This window comes from Acomys minous, assembly GCF_964271855.1.
Source record: "Acomys minous genome assembly, chromosome: 2".
Lineage (NCBI taxonomy): Eukaryota > Metazoa > Chordata > Mammalia > Rodentia > Muridae > Acomys > Acomys minous.
In genome coordinates this window covers 87,605,066-87,627,651 of record NC_140484.1, presented here as the reverse complement: position 1 = coordinate 87,627,651, position 22,586 = coordinate 87,605,066, and the positions used below count along the sequence as shown (strand labels likewise).

Here is a 22,586-nt window from a genome sequence, read left to right as displayed (position 1 = left end):
GCTTATAGGTCTGAGGAATGAGACATGTAATACGCTGGTGTGAATGAGTCCAAGAGGACCCGAGTCCTATTTGTGTAGTCTTGGTGCCTGGCGCAGCAGCCCTAGTGCTGTACAGCGGCTCACTAAACATGGTCATTGAAGGGATGACAGTTGGAGCCGGCCGTTCATACACCAGAATTCACATCTTAGACTTGCATGAGTCAATAAATACATTGTGTCGTAGTAAAGACATAGGGAACTTTGTAGTGTGGGTCCCCATTCACAAAACGTAGAGGACTCGAATGCCTGCGCTGTAAATTGAGTCAAGTATGTGTGTCTTGGGCAGCAAGGTGGCTCAACAGATAAGGCACCTGCCATGCAAGCCCTAACGCCCTTGGTTTGATGCCTGGAATCCGTGTAGAGACGGAAAGAAGGCAATGACTCTGCAAAGTCGGCCTCCGTGCTCTACACACAGATGTGGTGCTCGTGCGCCCACACGCAAACATAAGTGATTTTTTTAAATCTTCACATTTTGTTCCGTCTGGCTCAATAATCAGCACCTCTAATGACTGGGGCTTAGTAGAAAGGCGTACCTGAAATGGTGGCTAAACGATTAACATGGTAACACTTGGGGTCTTGGCTCCTTCCTTCTACCACTAACTTCTCTCCTTCTGCTCATCCCACGTTTCCTCCTGCTTAACTCCTTCATCCTCCGCAGTTTTTCTAACCGACATTCTGAAGACGCTAATTTCTTGCGCAAAGGCATGCATTTGCAGGACAAGGCACTATCATCTCTGGTCAAATGACAGAGTCCCCCCAAAAAAAGAGGCAGAGAGAGCAATAGGACATGGAAATTATTTAAAGGAGTATGAATACTTACGGCACCTAACTTGATATTTACATGAATCTACAACTGTCAAGGGTAAGACTCTAGAAGGTAGCTAGCCATATAAAACACCTGTGCATTGCACTGGACGCGGTATTTATGGATGTTTCTAATTATGTGGGGCCCTGTGCCCAAAACAAAAAAAGAGCTCACTGGAAAACACCCATGCAGCCATATAGATTGACACAACTGTAGGCGTGTGTATCAGTGTTCTGATCCTAAACTTGCCCGTGCCTGAGTGATCTGGGATGAGGTTCCTCCTGTCCCCAAACCTCAGCTTCCCTATCTCTGGGGGGATAGGGTTTGGGTTTCCAGGACATGACAGCATTAAGCCCTCCTATCCTATGTAGTTGACAGTGATGCTCCCTGTGTTCCTCCGATGCTTTGGGCGTGGGGAGGAGGGGGGTGTAAGGCAAACAGGTAACATGTTGGCCTGCTGCCAACAGGAGCTGTTCTCGGGAACAGGGGACCAGCTGAGGGGTTGCACCTTGTGGGGAGCAAGTTGACAGGTAATCTTGGTCTTAGACTCAAAGGCTGAACCTCCTGGTCCAAACTCCATCTGAATCTAGCAGACGTGTTGCCTCTATATCCTGGAACAGAAAGAAAACATGGGACACAAAAGCTGGATCCTGGAGAAAATGGAGAGAGAAAGGGCGCACGGTTGGAGGGGGGAGGAGATTAAGTTCTAGGAATGTTTAAGAAGGCTGCTTAAGCCCCTGCTTTTAGTTCTTTGGGGTATATACATAGAGGCAAAATTGCTGGCTAATATGGCAATTCTATGTTTAACTTTTTGAGATGCTATGGGGTGCTTTTATTTAAAAAAAAAAAAAGGAATTTTGTTCACCCACTATGAAGACCTCCCGTGGAAGTCCTAGGAACGAAGGGTCCAGGAAGAAGCCATTAATTTAAAACAAGTAAACTTTGTGTGAGCTCTGCATGATCTTGGAGGCAATGGAGAAGAAGGAAGGGAACAGAATACAAATGAGCACTGCCTCCATTTCTGAGGAATCATTGTGATCTAAAGGCACTGTGGGTGGAAAAAGAATGCTCTCAAGAGAGATCACAGTGGGTGGAATTCATTCAAGCGTGCAGGTATTTACTGAACTGGGCATCAAGGTGGACGAGGGAGCCTCAGCAATTGGGATGACCTGGAAGACCTTGCCCGTGAATCACTCTGATCTAGTGGCAGGGGGCTGGGGGGGGCAGAAAAGCAGTCTGGCAACAACGGTCCATATCAGCGTGTGCCATGTGACACGCGCAGACTTTCAAACAGAGCTGGTGGTGCAAGCTGGCCAGCCCACTGCTCAGGAGGGTGAAGAAGGAAGACAGTGAGGTCAAGGCCAATCTGGGGAGCCTAGTGAGAGTCTGTTGAAATTTTAAAGAGGCGGGGGCGGACTAGAGATGTAGTTCCCTTGGTACAGTGTTTGTGTGGCGTATAGGAGTTCCCGGGTTCAGTTGCCAGCACTGCTTGAGCTGGGTGTGTAGTGCATGCCACTAACCCTAGCACCTGGGAAATAGAGACAGGAAGATCTGAAGTTCTAGGCCATCCCTTAACAACGTTGTGAGTTCAAGGCCAGCCTGGGATACATGCGAGCCTATCTTTATTAAAGGTTGCTCTCATATAATCTTAAGGCGTATTTGCATGTACAATAGTCTACTGAGTCTTTACAGTCCTGGGAGCATGTATGACTATCACAAAGATACAAGTGTGAGCATGCCTTAAGCATGCTCCTCAAGTGTTGTGTGCCTAGTGTATGGCAGCTTTTAGGTTGGTAGAGCTTCATCTGGAATCAAAGAGTCAATTTCTTCCCATGTCTCAAAGGTAAAAAGATACAGATGTGAAGCACTTCATTAACCTCCAGCTGTTAAAGGCAATAGTTACTCCCAACACTATCATGGCAGGAGAGTTTTATCTTTTCTGGGTCCTCAAGTAAGTAGATCCATGTCATGGCTGGTATTTTGCAATATAGAGTAGTTTCTGAGGTCCATTCATGTGATTGGACCCACACAAATGGGTTCAATGATATTGATTTGGGTAACACCTGCCTTACACTCCTAGGGGGAAAAGTGGCCTTTGGGTTCAGAAGTGTTGTGTCTTGCTGCCCAGCCTCTAGCCAAACTGAGAGGTCCCTCCTTGTCCACTTACCTCCTGCTTCCTCCCATCCTAGACATCTTCCCTGCTGCCTAGGGGACTCCCCTTGTCTTTCGGCTCTCATCCATGCAGCCTCCCAGACTCTACTTACATGTCCCCACAGGATAGCCTCAGGTTTTACTTTGCACGTATCTTGCACTAGATTGCAAGCTAGGAGAGAGCAGAGAGACTGGGACCAGCTTTGTCTCCAGGATGAGCTATGTGGATGTGGATATAGCATCACACCTACTGAGTTTTGTCTTAAGACTGTGTCAGATACAGAGTTTAAGACACGCAGGGGCTTAGTGGTTAAGGGCATTGGCTGCTCTTGCAGAGGGTGCAGGTTTGGTTCCTAGCACCCACATGGTGACTTACAACATTTTCATAGTATCCAGAACCTTCTAATAGTTTCCATAGACACCAGACATGCATGCAGTACACAAGAATACACAGAGACAGACCATTAATGCACATAAAATAAAAGCAAAAAAGACTCTGCGTGTGTGTGTGTGTGTGTGTGTGTGTGTGTGTGTGTGTGTGTGTGTGTAGTGGGGGTTATCTAAGTGGTAGATCCTTGTCTAGTGTCTCCAGATTCAATCCTCAGAACCACAAAAATAAATGATATAAAAATACAAACTTAAGAATCACAATGGAGCCAGGCGTGGTGGCGCACGCCTGTAATCCCAGCACTCGGGGAGGCAGAGGCAGACCCATCTCTGGGAGTTCGAGGCCAGCCTGGTCTACAAAGAGAGTCCAGGACAGCCAAGGCTACACAAAGAAACCACACACACACACACACACACACACACACACACACACACACACACACACACAAATGTGTATAAAAACATTTTTTAAAAAACTAAAATAACTGCAAATATATCCCTGAAGCCGATAAAAGAAAAGTGGTGAAAAGAAGTCTAACTTCTGAGCACAGATGAGAATTATAACCTAGGATTTATGGCCAAGGAAGAGCTGTGTCACCCAGGGAGCCACAGGGAGGAGACCAGCGAGGGAAAGCTGCCTAGAGGAGGTGAACTTCAAAGGGTTTCAGGTATGAGCCTGTGTTGACCGAGGGATGACACGGTGGGGCATAATCCACAGAGACCCTGGTCTGTCCAGTTCTGCTGAATGCGGAGTCTGGACCCCTCCTCTTTCTCTCCTTCTTGTTCACTCCTGCCTTCGTCTTCTCTCACTCCTTCCCTTCCCATCTCCCTCTGAGGTCTGAGCGCACAGGGAAGCACTGAAGGTCCGTCGTGCTGCCTTTCGTCCCTTCTCTGCTGGTCTCCCTGTCGGAGGAAACAGGATTAAGTGCATCCCTTGCTCCTCCTTTGCCTGGGTGGCTCATAGAAGCCACAGTCATGGACAGGAGAGCCAGGGAAGGCCCCTAGCATGAGGGGAGATGGGCTTAATCCCCGGATCCCAGACCAGCAAAGCACTAGAGAAAGAATCCGACCAAAGCTCAGGTTGCATGCCGCAGCCTCATTGGAGAGACCTCCTGGAAGAGGGATGCGCTGGGGTGGGCATCGGACGAAAGGGCAGGAGGCCACAGCTTGGGGAACCTGTCCAAAAAGGAAGGCTAGGAGGCAGAGAGCTCAGAAGCAGGAGAGAGCATGGCAGGGGATAGACCGTCTCATCACGGAAGGGGACTTGGAGAATCTAGTTAGTTTTTTTTTTTAACCTGCTCCTCCCCAGGCTCTGGGTCTGACTCTGAGGATCTGGAAACAAACCAGGGCTCTCCAGAGGGGAGAAAAGAATGTGGCTAGAGAGCCCTTTAGTTTCAGGGACTCCTGGCAGAGAGACCCAGGCAATGGGAGGCTGCCATTGTAGTTGATGGCAACCGCACAAAACAAAGTATGGTCAGGTAAAGCCAGGATTGGTGAAGTCTAAATTCTATTCCAGGAGAAAAGCAGAGAGCCAGGAAAGGGGCATGGCCTCAGTTCTAGAAGGAAGGAACTCTACCGACCAGGGTCCAGGACAGAAAGCCACACAAATAATGCTGAGCGTGGGTTTGCCCTTATCAGAACTGATGGCTGACACTTACGGTATTGTGTGCTGTGTGCTCTTCTAAGGTTTTTTGTTTTGTTTTGTTTTGTTTTGTTTCTTTTTAGGTTTACTTAGCACAGGTATTTCTGTTGGGCCAGTTTGTCAGATTTACCACGTCCAGTTTCCTTATCAGATAAGGAAACTGAGGCACAGAGAAATTGAACAATGCTCTGGGCCTCTTGCAAGGCCGGCAGCAAACCCCCTCATACCCGCAGCTTGAAATCAGCCACAGTCGCGGCATTGACACCATGGAAATTGGCAAAAGCTCCAAAGCAGAGTTTTGTCATTAAAAACTGTTGTCCTGCATGATTTAGGACGCTTTTTGAATCTCCACAGACCTTGTATGGGAGGAAAAGTGCTGTAGTCATTGGAGAACACCGAGAACCTCACACAAAACAGTAACTGTACTCCCCCCTTTTAAAAATCAGTGTGTATCAGTACAAATCAATGGATGTGATTAGACACACGGAAATCCTGTTCAACTTCTGCCAGGCCCCAATCCCCCTCCTCCCTCCGGCTGCTCCTCCTCTCCCCATTTAATCTCACTTCTATTCTCATGTCTTTTTTTTTTTATTTAATTAATTTATTCAGATTGCATCTCAATTGTTATCCCCTCACTTGTATCCTCCCCTCCCTCCCTCCCTCTTTCACCCTATTCCCCTCCCCTAGGTCTGTGACTCCTCCCCCACCATATAATCACAGCCTATCAGGTCTCATCTTGGTAGCCTGCTTATCCTTCCTCTGAGTGCCACCAGGCCTTCCCACCAAGGGGAAGTGGTCAAATAGGGGGCACCAGAGTTCATGTCAGAGTCAGTCCCCTCTCTCCACACAACTGTGGAGAATGTCCTGTCCATTGGCTGGATTTAAATAAGAGTACAATGCTTACTGCATGTATTGTCCTTGGTTGGTGCAGTAGTTTGAGCAGACCCCCACCCATGTCCTTTTTTTTTTTAATGTAGATTCTACCTATTAGAAAATGTGATATTTGTCTAAGCCTGGCTTCTTTTCTTTAGCACGATATTCTCCGGTTCTATCGTTTTCTGGCAATTGACATATATTCATTCTTTACAGCCAAATAAAACTTCATAGTGTGCATACCCCACATTTTCTCTATCCATTCAGCTGCTGAGGGACTTCTAGGCTGATTCGTGCCTGGGTCTTGTGAACCGTGACACCATAGCTTGGGTGTGCAATCTAAGTTGTTTCCTAACTTAGATTCCTTTGGGCAAATACCCAGGAGTGGTAGAGCTAAATGGTATGGAAGCTCTATCTTTAGCTTTTTGAAGAACCTCCATGTTGCTACTGTAGCAGCGGTAGCATCTTTACATTCCCAACAACAAACTCCTCTCCGGAGTTTACTGTTTGGGTTTCTGAAGATAGCCATTCTGATTAGAGTGGGGTAGAGCCATTAGCTGTAATTTTCATTTCTCTGTTGGCTAAGGATGTTAAACACTTTATTATTATTATTATTATTATTATTATTATTATTATTATTATTATTATTATTATTATTATTATTTGGACATTTGTGCAAATACCTTTGAAAACTGTTCAACAGCCAGTATCTTTGGGAGTTTATGGGATCACAGCCTGAACATTGTACATACAGCGCTTGTAAAAACCCTATACAGGAACCAGTGTTCACTCAATCTTCATAATAACCTCCCCAGATCTGAAGTGTGAACCAGGTGAGGACACAGAGCCCTGGGAATCAGGTGTCTTGGCCAAGATCAGGCAGCCAGTTGGGAGCCCTGATTTGCAGAGCCATATCAGGGGCTCATGTTTCCTTTTTTCGTGGTGACTTTAATAGGCCACTTGTAAACACTCCATCTCTAGCCCACCTTGATTCATTTATTTTTTAGAAGTACTTTTTGAACGATTGGATGGATAAAGATTAAGTGTGAGAAGCAGGAAGCCTGTACCTAAGACTATAAACCTAGTGGTTCACATAGAGCCTGGGTCTGGAGTTGAAACAGTGCACAGCCTGCCTCTGCTGTCACAAGTATGAAATTGAAGAAATAACCTTCCCTCCTTCCTAGGCCTACGTGCGCATGTGTAGAAGAAGCATATGTTTTCCTACCTGGGATTAAAGGGAGAAAGGAGAAAGGAGGTGATGTGTTTGGTGTGGGACCCAACACACAGGAAGGCCTAAGCAAAGGGAAGCCATGATGGTCGCACTGTAGGCCTCGGTGCAAGTCTTCCCAGTGTGGCAGGACCCTGCATGTTAATCACAAAATGCAGGATAAGAACAGGAAAGTGGCCACCAGGCTCCCTAAGGGTGTCATCAGGAATTCTTAAGGAGGTGACATTTGAACGGGGTCTTTTAATTAACTTTTTTTTTATTAGCACACAGTAATGGGTTTCATCGTGGTATTTTCATAAATAGACATTGTTGTTTTGTTCTTATGCCTCACTACCCTCTCCTCCCTCCCACCCCTACCTTGCTGGTTCCTTTCTTCTCTCTAAATAGACCCCACTTCTTTTAGTGGGAAAATGAGTGTTTTCCATGCAGACAGATAAAGGGACTTTTCCAGCAGAAAGGAAGACACATTTCCAAGGCATTAGAGATGGAGTGAGAGTCTAAGTAGAGGACGCACCAGCATCCCCACGGGGAGGTGTGATCACACCTTCACGTTGGTGATTGCCTGTTTTCTCCTTGCAAATTAAGCTGTGTACCTGGGGAGGGGGGGAACAGAACGGAATGCTTTCAGAGCCTTCGAAAACACAGGCAGACAGACCACGTGGACCTTTGAGCCCTCGAGACCTTCAGTTGCTCTTTGAGTCGCTGCCTGTTGCACAGTTCATGATCATGTAGGTCCATCCACCCCTGCAGCGGATTCCCACTGACCAGTGATCACAGCCGGACTCAGATCCCACCAACAGCTGGCTCAGCTTGGTGCACCCTCCACACCTGGCCAGCAGCCTTTACCCGGCTTCCCTGGACCATGGCCTGACTTCCCAGGTGTTGTGAGTGTCCGCTGGTAGGGCCATCTGCCTCCCTTAGCCCTGACAGCCACAAAGTTGAAACCTGACCTGTGGGGATAGGCTCATTCGGGGGGGGGGGGGGCAGTGGAGCCTGAGGGGAATACTGTTGTTTCACATTGTTGTTTTGTTTTCATTATAGACTATTAAAATTCAGGTCATATCACACCCGTGACTGTAGCCAAGCGTTCATAAGTTCTGAGCCTGTGAATACACCAGTCCATGTACCGATGGAGCATGGTTGCCGTTAGCACACAGCCCTCACACTGCCTCCTAAGGCAGACTCATGCCTCCCGAGAAACCAGTGGTCACATCCTCTAATCCTTCTGTTTCCAAAGAGGACATTAGGGAGCACGTCTGAGGCCTAGGATTGGGGGAGCAGGTACAGGAGTGGCTCTCTGGCTCCTTCATTGGTTCACACTATGAACCCAGAAGAAACACTCTACCCCTCAAACCGTAGTAATCTTCCTCTGTGAAATACAGACTATCACGTGCTTCCCCATCTGTCTGGGGGTGGGGGGGGGGTTGGCTTTCATGAAGAGCACCCAGTACCTGCTAAAATGTGTCATCTTCCTATCTCTGAATATAGTTAACAGCCAGGGCTAGAACATGGAAGAGGAAGGTTCAGAAGGTGGGCAGTGGGAGCAGATCTGTAACTGGGCAAGTCACTCTCTTCTCTAGAAAATTAAAGTTAACAGTCTGTTCCTACTAGGCCTGTTGGGAGGGCCAGACACCTCACATGTGGACAGTGCCGGGAAGTGTGTCATTGTTAACCCTTGTTCATTCCTGCCTCGGACATGGGGCAGTGGAAGAACAAAACTAATTCTGCCTGCTTCTCTCCCTCCTCTGGGCAACAGCTCCTCCTCCTCCTCTTCCTCTTCCTTTTCAAACTCCTCCTCCCTTCCTCCTGATTTCCATCCACATAAACCTACAATGAGAAACAGAAAAAACAAGACTTCAAAGATCAGGAGTGGCCCAGAGAAAGATTAGGCAGTGTCCACAGAGCCTGAGCCGGGTCCCTATGAGGTTCACGGACCCTCACCCTAAAGATGGAGTCAGGACAAGATGCCTTTAGCCGTAGAAAGGAGTCTCTGCTGTCCCTCCTTGTTGCATCTTCTGCTCAGTCCATGCATGAGAGTCAAAGCCGGCGGAGAGCCTCTGTGTGTCTAGTCTTCCCATCTAACTGCATGCCCCCCGGGGCCCTGAGGCCACAGAGGGAAGAAGGCAGGTAGAGTTCAGGCTGAGCCATTGGACCAAGCCACAGACACCCGCAGGCTTGACAAGACTTCCCCGTTGTCTCCAAGGATGGGTACAGTCCTTGGGTATCTCCTTCCTCCTGAAGCTACACCAGGCAGCTAGGCAACGTGGAGAGCCTTGTGCCCTTTCAGAAGCATGCCCTGGCCCTTTCAGAAGCATGCCCTGGTCCCTTCAGTGAGTTAGCCTCACATCATCTGTACAATTGCCTTCACCACCACCGTTTTTTCTCCTCCATCGCATCTCTGTTGGTCGCTTGTAGAGTTTCTGGGCATCTTCTGTTTTATCAGGTCGTATGATAGATAGCTCCTGGGGAACTGAAGAGTAAGCTAGAACTTAGGGGCCGATGAGATGGCTTAGCAGTGCTTAGATGGTAGCAGGCACTTGCTACCAAGCCTGGTGACCTGAGTTCGATACACGGAGCCCACATGGTAGAAAGAGAAAACAGACCCCATACACAGTGCATTGCACCTGTGCATGCATGGGGTGGGGGTGGCTGTGTCACCTTTCTTGGCCTGAATACAGCTCTCCACATCCTCACAACCCACCTGCTTATCCAGGAGATCTCATTTTAAGAGGCTTCGCCTTCCACAAGACCGTGAAGGACAGCTTCTCACAGAGCATGGCTTTGGGAGCTACAGCCAAACCTGTCTCGGGGTGCCTAGGACATGTCTGCCTGACCTCTCTGGAAGTGAGAGAGAGGGGAAGAAACAGGAGAAGGAAAGCAGCACCAGTACCCACCTCAGCAAATCACCCTGTCCCACACCACCCTCCCTCTGACACTGGCTTTTTTCTTCCCTGAATATGCCCTGCTTTCTCTCAACTCCAAGTGCCCTCCCTCTGCCTGGACACCACTTCCACCCCATAGCCACACACTCCCACGCCTCTGTCAGTATGATGACTCTTCTGCCTTGTTCGGGCCTCGATGGTACCCCAGGACACCCTGAACATTTCCTGTCAGACATAACACCTTCATAGGCATGGGGTTTTTTGTTCGTTCGTTTGTTTGTTTTTTCCTTACCTGCAACTTACAAGAGATGCTTGTAGATCATTGCGTTTCTGTGGTTCACACACAGTAGCTGCAGTAAATACATACTGAAGAAATGGATGGGCCAGCCCCTGTGTTACTTAGACTTACTCGGAAAGTAGAGAGCTGAGTTGCCAAGCCCCATAGCTGAGCCTATCCAGGCCTTTCCATCCTCCCTTCCTTGGGTCTCAGGCCCTTCGTCTGAGTATTCCTCAGCCAGAGAAGACTCAGCTCCTTCTTTGAGATCCAGAACACTCCAAGTTTGTGGTCTGCTCAGATGAGGGCACAGATGGCTGGACAGTGGACAGATGGGCCAGGAGGGAAGGCAGCTTGATGGGATGGAAATAGCATGAACTAGGCATTGGAAGGCCTGGGCGCAGAGCCTGTCTGTTCCCTAAGTTTGCCATAAGCATCATTCTGGGCTCTTTGGCTGGCAACAACAGAAACACTTAGTAACCCAGGCAGCAAAGACGTGATGAGCAACTGAGCTCTGCTTCAGGGTCCTTCCTGTGACAAGGAGCTGACAGGGCATTCGCTGAGGGGACAGGTAACTCCTAACAAGAATTCGGGATCGTGTGAGCTACCTGCAAACATTTGTCCACAGCCCGTGTGGCAGGAGTTACTTCTCTATGCCTCAGTGTCCCGGTCTGGACGTTCTAAAGCTGGACTCTTCTTTCTTTACGTCTACAGTTTGCTTTGTGCTGAGGGAAATTCCTGGCCCTAGACCCAGATGGCACCTTTCCCTCCCTGGATACCCTGGGAATGAAGTTTGAGGGAGCTAGGTGAGTGAGCCCTTGGGTGTGGTCCCTGGAGGGCGCTGAACCTTTTCACCTGCATATTCTGTGGGTTGTGATTCGTTCGCATCATGGGACCAGCCTGATCACCTCCTTTCCATCAGGCCAGCATATCATCCTCCCCCTCTGCATCCTAAACCTGCTGATAACAGACATGGGTGATGTTCTACCTGATCATCTGCCCTACAGTGAGAAGCTCCTAACTAGAGTCAACCTGTCATCTCAGAGACACCAAAGCCACCAACCCTAAGAACCTGACAGTACCCTATGTTTGACCTTTAAAGACCTTTAAAGGCTCAAGAGCTGGACTGCAAGCCCAGAATGCATCACGGTGGGGGCGGGGTTGCTTCCACACCGTTGAAGTGGGTGGGGGGAAGTAGGTACATAAACAGCTAAGAAGCATTGGAGCAAAGTCAGGAACAGGAGAAACATGAGCCAGGTGTGGGGGAGCCTGATTTAATATCTTCCCTTGGAATTAAAAAAAAATGCTCCATGAAAGAAGTGATGGCTGAGAAGAATACAGAGAAGGGTAGGATGTGGCAGAAGTTGAAAAAGAACATTGCAGGTTCAGGAACAGAGCGAACCAAGGCAAGGAAGTAAGAGAGACTCCATTTGGCAAATAGAGATGGGGGATAGGATCTTGAAGAGAGGAGAGTGGAGAGCTTTGCGGTGATGGGAGGCCATGTTGAGAGGGCTGAGGAGGCAGACAGGAAGTCCATGTTAGAGGACAAGCCTATCTGGTTTGTCCCCGCTTCCCAGCCCGAATGGCAAGTCCCTCCAGGCTAAGTTTCCTCCTCCCACCTCCCCATATCACCTAGGAGGGGTGCCTGCTCAGGCTCCTCTGCCTGCCACATCAAATCTGTCACTTTTCTCTTCAAAAACACTGCAGGAAGCCAGCACCTGTTCCAGGGTGCCCCGGTAGCACCCACCCACCTACTCCTAGGCAGAGGATTAGTACAAACAAAAATGCACCCCCCATTGCCCTTGAACAAGCCCCTGCTGGAACTTCCTCCAACTCACAGCAGCAGGTGGTCCAGGCTGGGTCTGTGACTACAGGGTGGCATTATGCCCACCGACATAAAGGGACAGTTAAAGGTAACAGTGATGCTGTCCGGGCTGCAAGAAGCTTGGGGTGTGACCACTTTATTTGCAGATGAGGAACACTCCCAGGACACAGCCAGGAGCTTGTGGGAATAATAGTAGCACTGAATCACAGTCGCACCATTCACAAAAGGCAGGGTCAGTCTACAAGTCCGTCAGCTGAAAGTGGACGAATAGAACGTAGTCTGTCCATACAGTGGGAAATTATAAAAAAAAATAAAAGAGAGAGAGAAAGAGAGAGAGAGAATAAAATATCAGCTGGGTGAACCCTGAAGACATTATGATAAGTCAAAGAAACAAGACCTTAAAGTCTCTCTGTATGATTCTATTTCTGTGAAATATCCAGAACTAGCCATAGAATTAGGAATAAAATCAGAGGTTGCTAGGGGCTTAAGGGGTGGAAGATGGCGTGTGGCTACTTAATGGGGTTTCCTTTGGGGAGGTAAAGCCATGTTGTGACTAGATAGTGGTGGTATTATACGACATGAGTTCATTCAGTGCACAATAATAGGTTTTATCCAGGCACGGCAATGCACACCCACAGTGCCAGTATTCAAGGCACAGGTGGGGAGATCAGAAGTTCAAGACCAACCTGGGCTGCGTAGCGACACTGTCTCTATAAATAAGTAAATAAATAAACAGTGGGTTTTATGCTGTGCAGACTTTACGGCCAGATGCCACCTGCTAAATCCCATGTTCCTTCCTTATACCCATGCTCCTAGCCCTGCCCGGCTCCTGCCGCAGACCTGCCAAGCAGGCTGGCACTAGAAGACTCGCGCCACCCCTCAGTACAAGGAAGCCACACAGCCAAATGCTTGGTTTCCCCATCCAAGAGTCGGGGCTCACAACTTCTGGGAAAAGTCTCACCTGCTTTCCCATTGCAGTCGGTGCCCCAAGTGTAGCATTTGTACTACCCGTGTTCTTCCTGTCTGCCTTCATCTACCTAGAAACACCGTTTAAGAAGTAGTTCCTGCTTTCCTTTGGGAGGACACTCCCTCCTCCCACAGACTTGAATGGAACTCTCTCCCCTGTACAGATGTCAGTTAAAGGAGATGCCACGACACAGTTGTGTTAGCACCGCAGCTCGTTGGTCAGACGGGAAAGGCCCTGGCTCGCTCAGCATTGCATCTCTGGAACTGCCGTAGGTCTTGCTAGCAGGGGTGCTCAGCAAACGCATATTGAAGGCACCCCATCATCTCTGAGGCTCTCTGCTCCTAAGAGCGGCAGTGGGAAGCCACTGAGTGAGCTGCTGCCTGTTGACACGGGCGAGTTTTAGCAGACGTTGCCCAGCTAGCTGCTAGGGGTGGAGGAGGAGAGGGTGGCCCACAACAATCCATTCCGAGCTGCTATTTCTGCTCCTGGTGAGCCAAGAGCAGGTCTTCTCTGTGCTGGGTGAATGGACCATCTTCTTTTTGGAAATCTGGTCAAACAAAGCCCTGCCCCCAGCCTAGGCACACAACTATAAGAAGGGGGGTCGGGGCTAGAATCCACCACAGGGCAAAACCAAATCCTGCTCCGTTTTCCTCCACAGTGGTGGGGTGCTACTCTGGTGGCTTTTCTGACTATGAAATTAGTCATTTTCTAGGAAGCTTATTTATAGAGCCCACCGCATGCATGCAGCCCTGAGCTGTTCTGAGTGTGGCTCGGGTGTGAAAGCAGGTGTGAGTCACATGCGGGTCCTCTTCCAGATGCCTTGGTTACCTTTCCGCCCTCCATCACTGGCCACCGTCTTAGGGTATCCTTCCATCTAGGGGTGCTCTTATTATAGTAAAGCAAGTTCAGGATTGAGAGGCTATTGAGAATGCCCACAGCCCCCACATTTGCGTTCAACTCTCTCTAGTACCCTCCTCTGTGAAATGAGGTCCCTGAGTGCTTTTGACGAGGGTCCCAGGTGCCTTAACAAAGACCCGCCCAAAAGGTGGCTCCAATGACGGCTGCTTGAGGCGTCTGGTGCTTTCAGAAGCACATCGTGGCGACGTTCGTTTATTCCACAGTTCCTTATCTATTGAACCTCCTTCTGTGGACCAGGCACTGAGCTTTGAAGATGCGAGCTAAGTAAAATTACAAGAGTGGTCCTTACCCTCCAGCAGCCTACCTGCCTAATGGCTGACAATGATGCTGATTCAACGATGGCTTTCCAACTGTGTAGAGTGCTAAATAAAAAGGTTCCAGCGAGCAGAGATGTTGTAGTCTCCAGACAGAGAGATAGATGTGGGTACAGAGGCAAATGAAGGAAGGAGCCTGTTCAGAGCAGCCAGGACAAGAGCAGGAGGAGGGCCAGGGAGCAAGGTTGGATAAGAAATAAGGTAGTCAGCTGCACTGAAGGATGCTTGTCTTTGTTCGTAGTGTAATGGGAGGCCATGGAATATTTTTCCAAGGAAGGGTATGTGATGAACTTGAATGTTGACGAGTTGGTTCTAGGACAAGGCTTCCCCATACTCTGTACAGGTTGGTAACTTCAGAACCTATGCAAGTGATAGATTTTGGCACTCTGTTGGGGGATGTTTCGAGGGCCAGCCTGAGTGGATGCCTAAGGTCATTAGGAAAAGAGAACACTTACATACAGGGGTGCCTTGAAGGTTAGTGTCCCTCTGTCTGATGGTCATCTGGTCCATGGCTTCTCTGGGATGCTGCCAGTTAGAGTTTGGAGGTGGGAGGGAGTACAGTGAGACAATGCAAGTTGAAAGTGGAAAATGCCAGAGTGAGAATAATCGACTTTATCTTGACTTTTCTGCCGTTATTATTAAAATTTAGTGGTCCTGAAGTGGGCTGCAGGACCAATGAGAAAGGCCACGTCGCAGGACTAGTGGGCCGAGAGGCTGCTGACTTTCTGGATTTTTTTTAGAAGTTTGTGCTATTACAGTAATGGTTTTCCAGTTGCCAATTCCACAGGCTAACCTGGGGACCTAGTGAGGAAATCCTGGCTCCCTCCCAGTCTTGAAGAATGTGCTCTCCACCAAGAAACAGCACAGAAGGAGCTAAGGCTCTCTGCAGCCCTAGTGCTAAGTACTCAAGCCTTCTTCTCAGAACATGGCCACAGCCATGATGCGGCAACAGCAGCAATACAGATAGCACAGTAAATACGAGGAGATGACGCTCTTATAGGCACAGCCTGTCTTGTGTGTCCAGCCCTCATCCAGCCCACAGAGTCAGGCATGAAGGGGAGCCAGAACCATTGGGGCACACACCTGCATTGCAGGCCACTGCCAGAGCAGGGGATTCTGGGGGCCTCATGGTGTCCTGTTCTCCAAATCTGTTGAGTCTGGAGACACGTCCTGAGGGGTGCAGTTTATTTCCAGCATGCTTTTTCCAGCTCACTGTGTGAAGAAAACTAGACCCTAGGGCAGTCCATTGGGTACCCTGTTGGGCTAGAAAGAGGGTTTTCTGGGAGTCAGATAGATGGTTGCATGGTTTAGAGGGCTTGTTGTTCTTACAGAGAACCAGGGTTCAACTCTCAGCACCCACAACATAGTGACTCACCTGTAACTCTCTATATGCACACCACGACACAAACATGCACATATATATACATCATTATCCATCATTATCATTGTCGCTGTCTTTGACGTCATCATCGTCATCGTCATCATCATCATCACTAACAAAGATATTAGGAGACGGAATAGCACAGAGTGAGAGCATTAGCTTGGAGCTCTCCAGTGTAACTTCACAACCAGCTTTACTCTGATGAGACGTTGGGCAAGTCACATGATCTCCTAAACTTTGTTTGATGAGCCTTGTTTCATGGGGTCATGACGAGGACTCTGTTTCAGAGTCTCTGGAAGGTGAGCTGATTTTTTGTGGTGGTAATGATGCCGATGATGATGATGATGATGTTAATGGTGGTGGTGGTGATGATGAAGATGAAGATGATGATGATGATGATAAACAGAAGGCACCTGCAAAATTCTGTTCCTCCTCTACAGCTTGTTGCCGTGGAGGCTGTTCTTTCCCTTGGGTGTCACCCTGACCTCACTCCCCACATAATGAGGTGGAGATAATCACTGGATACGGAGGGAGACAGATCTTCATCTTGGCTGGAGGCTGGGACTCTTGATCCTGGACCACCAGCTTCTCCTGACAATTTCCCTCCCACTGCAGGAGTGAGAGAGAGAGCCAGGCTGCTGATGACTCCGAGGGAGGGACCCCTGGACATGTGCTGCAGTGAGAGGCTGTCGGGTAAGTGTCCTCAGCACTCCTGTGACCCAAGGACTCAGACTTGAGGAAGAGGGCACCGCTTGACACAGAACTAGAAGCCTACTCGGCTATGAACTTGCTGTCCTAAGGTCTCTGTCTAGATAGACATGTATTTCTCAAACCCCGGGTGTCTCTCTGTCCTAGTTTCAGTTAGGGCAGCTCTGGCTCCTCTGGGAGGAAGAACAGACAGCTGAAGATGTGCTTGAAGGTAGAGAGGAAGCGAGTAGGCTAGGGAGCCTGGCAAGGAGGAGAGCAGCTGACCAGTGACATGCCGGTAAAGGCCTCGGGAGCAATGGTGGAGACACAGGCCAGGTGCTGTGGGCTGCGCTGAGGGTGAGCCGCCTGCCGGTCCTGCAGAGAAACCTGGCTGGGCATCAGAGCCTGCATCTGGAGTCCAGGTGACCACAGATGTGGGAGTCTGCCTGCCTGAACCCCTGCCGTGGCTGTCACCATGGAGACGGCCAGGGCTCTCTGCCCACAGGGTAGCAGCATGGCCCACCAGTTGGAGCCCACATCCCTGGTCAGGATAAATGCATTAAAACGAATAGAGTGGAGAAGAAAATTAACGGGGTTTATTTTTTTTATATGTTTTAGCTATTTTTTTAATAACAAGTGTCCATTGTGGCTATATTAAAAATAAATAAATAAAGGCAAGTAAAACAGATGAAAATTTGCCATACCTTTGTAGCATAGCCCACATTTTCCTCCACCCAAATGTTTGCTTTAAAAATAGCCTTTTGAATTCTAACTCTGAAGCCTCAAACCTGTGGTGCCTGAGAAACCTCGTGATCATACAAGGTAAGCAGCTCTAAGAGGCAGCCTCTGTGTGTGACATTTAAGATTGGCATTGAAGACAAACAGATATGACTCTGAAGCAGCGACTTCAAAACAAGCAAAGACAGCATCCAGGGCCCACCTTCCCACATCTCCCGGAAGCAGCCTCAGCCCTCCATGCAGTTTCCCCCCCTTCTCCAGTAGGGGCGCCATCACGCACCATGACCGCCTGTTTTTGCTAATGGCAGATGGACTCAGCTCATAGGAGGTATCCTGGTGAGGACCAGAGGAGTCAGTTGGAAAGAAAGGATTTTATGAAGGGCTGCAAAAGCTGAGCATGTGAAGGAAGGGCTGCCATGTGCAAGGAGGCAGCAGATCCATCCTGAGTATTTTAGGGTGATGACATAAGCCCAACACATAGGCATGAAAGAAGACCTGGGCCACAGGATGAAGAACTTACTCTCTGACTCTCAGAGTGGTCCAGCCATAGCACGGATGATCCCAGATGGGGGAAGTGAGTGCTCCATCACTGAAGGCATGCAAGGAGTGGAAGACAAGCAATGGAGAGGAAATTTCCACAGTGGGTGGGAGATCTCAGTGACATCAGAGTCTCTTTCAACTATTAAACACTTCTGTGATTCAGATATGAGTCATAGAATTCGGAGATGATTCTACAATCAGAGGTGGCCCCACTGGCTAGAAAATATCCCCAGAAAGTAGGACATAACGTATAGGAACCCAGGGAGGAGCATGGTGTGGGGAAAAGAGCATGGGGCTTGGCATTTGAGTCTGGCTGTGCTATTTACAGGCTATGTGCTTATGGAAGGGTCATCTAACCTTGCTGGACCTGCCTCCGGTCCATCGTCTGAAAACAGAAATAACAGCAACATGAATATTCATCTTCACAGAGGTCCTGGGGAAGTAAATAGATGTGACCACTCATTTGTTCGGCAAGAGCCATTTATTGACCACCACGTCCCAGGTACTGTGTTGGTGCTGGGGATACACTGGTGGATGAAGCATGGTCCCTACCTTAATGAAGGCTCACAGACAAGTTCTGTGCCAGACCAATTCTGGAAAATGGGACAGAGCCACAGCAGAGAGGTTACAGTAAGAAGCACAATGCATTTAATTCTGACTCTCCTCCCCCAGAGCCGGCAAACAATGTCGAATGAAAGCGGAGATTAGTCATCCCCATTGAAGCTGGCACATCGCCTGCCTTATGCAATGCTCAGGAAGTGGGTATCATCTACTGCCCCCATTGTACAGATGACAGGACCAAGGCCCAGGGAAGCTGGGCTTTCTTCCCAAATTCTCTTAACTGGTTGATGTTTGAGAAAAGGAGACTCGGCCCAGCCATTCCTGAACCAATGTCCACCAATGTCCACACCACTATGCTCTTCTACCTCCGTTGTCCCCATACAGTCAGTGGTGTCTGTAGAATGGGGGGGGGGGAGCAGTAAAGGTGTGTCTGTCCCCAGGGAGGAATTAGGCAATATCACTGTGCCTGTTTCCCTCTGTTTCCTACTTCTGGAAAGCCCTGCCTGTCAAGGGCCAGGGAGGTATGTGCCCCTTAGACGCCCATGATGCCAGGCAGATATGGTATCATAATAATTATTTATCTTTTTGTGACCATGAGATCTTGAAAGCAAGGCCTTCTCCATCTCACTTCTGTGTCCTCCATGCCCAGCATTTATTCAGCCATGTCTTCATTTACTCACCATTTACTGAGCACCTAAATGCGACTAACACTGTAGCAGCTTCAGGAGACCCAATAGAAATCTAGACTGAGAAAGCACCTACCCTACGGGACTATATTACATGATAAGGTGGGGATTCAGGCCCAGAGGGATGACTAACCTGTTAAGAGCACTGGCTATTCTTTCAGAAGGTCCAGATTCAGTTCTCAGCACCCACACGGAGACTCACAAATTGTCTGTGCCTCCAGTTCCATGGACACTGCACGACTCATGTAGTGTGCATAGACGTATGCAAGCAAACACCCATGCACATTAAATAAACCAATTTAACGAAAAAGGAGTGAGGTCTCTGGTCCTAGACCTGGCTCAGTCAGTAATCAGTGAGGTAATAATTTTACCTTCCTGTATCTGTTATCTATACAGTGTTGAGATTAATCTTTGTGGGGCTTGAACAGGTGACTCAGCAGCTAAGAACACTGGCTGTTCTTCCAGAGGACCTGGGTTCAATTCCCAGCACCTACATGACAGCTCACAGCTGCCTGTAGCCTCAGTTCCAGGGGACTCAACACCCTCACAAAGACATACATGTAAGAGAAAGAGCAATGCCCATAAAATAATTTTTAAAAAAAAGAAAACATTTTTAAAAATATTAGTCTTTGGCGCCACACAGACTTGCTGGATGGTTCAGTGACTTAATAAAGGTCTGAGATCAGGGACTGACACACAGTAGTGCCACATTCACTATACAAGGGAGACAGGCAACAAATAACAAGTGGGGAATCGTTTAGCAAGCAGGAGAAACAACTGTTGAAAAAAGAAGAAAGCTAAGCAGAGGGAGGTGGGGAAGACCTGGAAGGCGGCTTAGCACTGTGATCGTGTGGGCCCCGGTGTGGAATAGATCACCACAAAGCCTGGCCATCCCGGATCTGCTGACCTAAATGGAAACCTGGCCCTCAAACAAATGAATGTATGGAAGCCAAGAACACGGGCGTGCCGGGCCTCTGGAAGAGCTCGTAGGCACTATGAGCAATTGCATAATGATAATAATGCTATGAGAATACAGCTCTAAGTAGTCTCCTTCCCTCCCTCCCTACTGTCTTCCCTGCTGGGCAAGATACAGGCAGAGTGAGGGCCAGCCATGCCGGGATGACTCATTCATTCCCACACAAACTTCAGAGTGACACGGCCACCGGGACCTGCCTGAGCCAGCATCAGGCAGGTCATATAGACCTCTTAGATAATTCTTCCTGAAGTGAAGATGTTCTTAGGCCATCACCAGCAATCCAAGAAGCCCGCAGCTGCCTTCAGAACGGGTAGGCTGCTCCCACCCTCCAGGGTGACTCCCACGTGTGCTCACGCGCTTGTGTTTGCTCTCGTTTGACACAGCCGCATGCTCACATACACACATGCACAAGCCCACACAGTCACCCAAGCACGTGGCCTGCCTAGAGTCACAGGGCCCTGTGGGGGTGGACACACACCTCCAAAGGACACACACCTGCATGTCGTCTTCCTCTGGCGTGCTCAGCTTGCTCCACTCGGCAGCTTCATCCGCCTTCGTCCACAGTTCAAACTCTCTGGCAACTGAAAGACACGCTGGCTTCTCTCACTGTCTTTAGGTCTCTCCTGGGACTGTGCCCTGATCTCATGAACATGTGCAAAGATCAGAAAGCCCACCCCTTGCCTCTGTGTTCATTCCCTGTCCTTTTCCTGACCCTTAGCCAATTTTGGTTTCAGGAACCACCGTAGGCACGTGGCTGACTTGTCTGCCTTCTCCACTCCGTGTATATGCAGATGATTTTTTTCTTCCCCTCATGCACACACTCCTTTTCATGTGGTCACTCTCTTCTCTTCCACTCCACTTGCATTCTCCTTTCATTTGCTTGCAGTCATCCAAACACATCAGTACATTCAAACCCACACTCCCTGCTCTTTCGTGTGTAGGTGCTCGCATTTGCATGAAAGCAAACAACACCGCTAATGCTGGGGCCTCTGCTCCTTCCCCCCATCTCCAGCACTGGTATTGGCCTGGCCTCAAATCCAACAACTTCCCTAAGGTACACAGGAGGTAGAGAAGAACACTGAAGCCAGGGATGACCACGGCCATGCAATAGACTGACATCATTAAGTCTCCAATGGGCAGACTCGTGGACAGGCTGGCTCCTAAGATTTACAGGACGTGAGGCTAGATCACAAGTGAGGCCTCTAATGGTACAACACCTGCTGTCCAATCTTGTACTTCAAAGGCCCTCCCTTGCATGTATGCATATGGGCACATCACTCTGTATAATCGGTCACGGTTCATGGTTCACCCCAATCAGTGTGTACCCTCAGGAAGATGCTCCTGAGGGGAAAACCTTGCAGGCATCGGGTCATGGTAGAAGGAGATGCGGAAGTCCTCATGATTAGAGGACTGCCTGAGAAGAGGGCAGGGACACCTCTCCTGGACCTTTTGAATTATCGCCCTATAAGAATGGTGTGGCCCATGTCTAAGAATGGCATTGCTCTTGAGACCAAGGTACTCCAGAGAACCCTCATAGCTGACTAGAGTCACGATAGTGCCAGCTTCCCTAAGGGTCAAGTGTGTGATGTTCAGCTGCATTCACACAAGTCTACACTGGAGACCTAGAACTTGTCCTACTTCCTACTGAGCCCTACTTCCATCTTCAGTCTTGTTAACTTCAAGGCAGGACCCAGGCAGCCCAGCGCTGGAGACGATGCTCCGTAAGTGCATTCACCAGTGTTCAGCGCATTATCCTCTGTGGCCAGGGAGGAGGTCTCGGACTAAGCAAGCAGCGGTTGCTTATCTGGGGTGTCACTTTGTGGGGTAAAGGAGGTTGAGGCCTGTACTAATGAAGGCTTGGTTGTCCAAACCCTGCAGTGACCCCCATTGCCCCCCCTCACTGACCAGCGGAAGATCACATAGCCTTCACTTCATGCCACTTAGGAGGCTTTGTGCTAGGAGCCAATGGACCATTGAAGATGTCCTTGGACCAACTTACATTTATGGAATATCCACTCCATCCCAACACTTCCCAAATTAGTGGTACACTTCCAAGCAAGGCAGATGTGCCCCTACTCTCAAACACCAGGAAAGGCTCCCAGGAAGTGGCCCCCCAGGAGCCTCTGTCAAGCATCTCAAGTCAGAGGTAGCTAGCCTCAGAGGAAGAGTACCTCTCCATCACTAAGCCCTGTCCTCACTGAGCAGCCACATCTGGTACCCAGAACTGGCCCCAACCAGCCTGGGAACAGGTCAAGAGCCCAAGCAGACAACCAGAGGGAAAGCAACCCAATGTGGCAGGTGGCCGAGGTGCTGCTCATGCTTGTCCACAAGCACGGCACACATTCTGCACACGTCTTTGTCTTTGTGTGGGGTTGGGGCTGTGTGCAAGCGCTGGGCTGTCTGCCTGGCCCTCGTTCTGCTGGGTTTCACTTCCTTACTAGATGGATGCTTCTGTTTTCATTTAGGACTTCCAATGCATTTAGAGATGTTGTCGGTGAGTGATGATTTGAGTCTTTGGACCGTTATAGAGAAACGAAACACTGTTAGGATATGCAAAGACACTGATGGAGTAACATCTTATAATATCATTGCCTTGGGAATGGGGTCCACTAGTGAGCAATGGGAGAGCTTAGCTATTTATTCCCTGATACCAAGGCAGAAGTGAGAGCAGGAAGCTGTGTAGCTGAGCCTTGAAGTGCTTTGGAGGAGGTA

At 49.1% G+C, this 22,586-nt stretch overlaps 1 protein-coding gene across 3 annotated transcripts in view; it reads left to right on the top strand.

The window, feature by feature from the left end:
• The window catches only part of PTPN5 (protein tyrosine phosphatase non-receptor type 5), a 58,341-nt gene that overhangs the window by 5,048 nt on the left and 30,707 nt on the right, over positions 1 to 22,586 (top strand). For 2 of the 3 annotated variants that reach the window (XM_084801148.1, XM_084801150.1), the window contains exon 2: positions 16,302 to 16,379. In XM_084801148.1, coding sequence (XP_084657274.1) covers positions 16,302 to 16,379 — 78 coding nt within the window. Of the gene's footprint in view, positions 1 to 10,993; positions 11,088 to 16,301; positions 16,380 to 22,586 lie in introns of those variants that run through there. The other variant, XM_084801149.1, reaches the window with a different exon arrangement.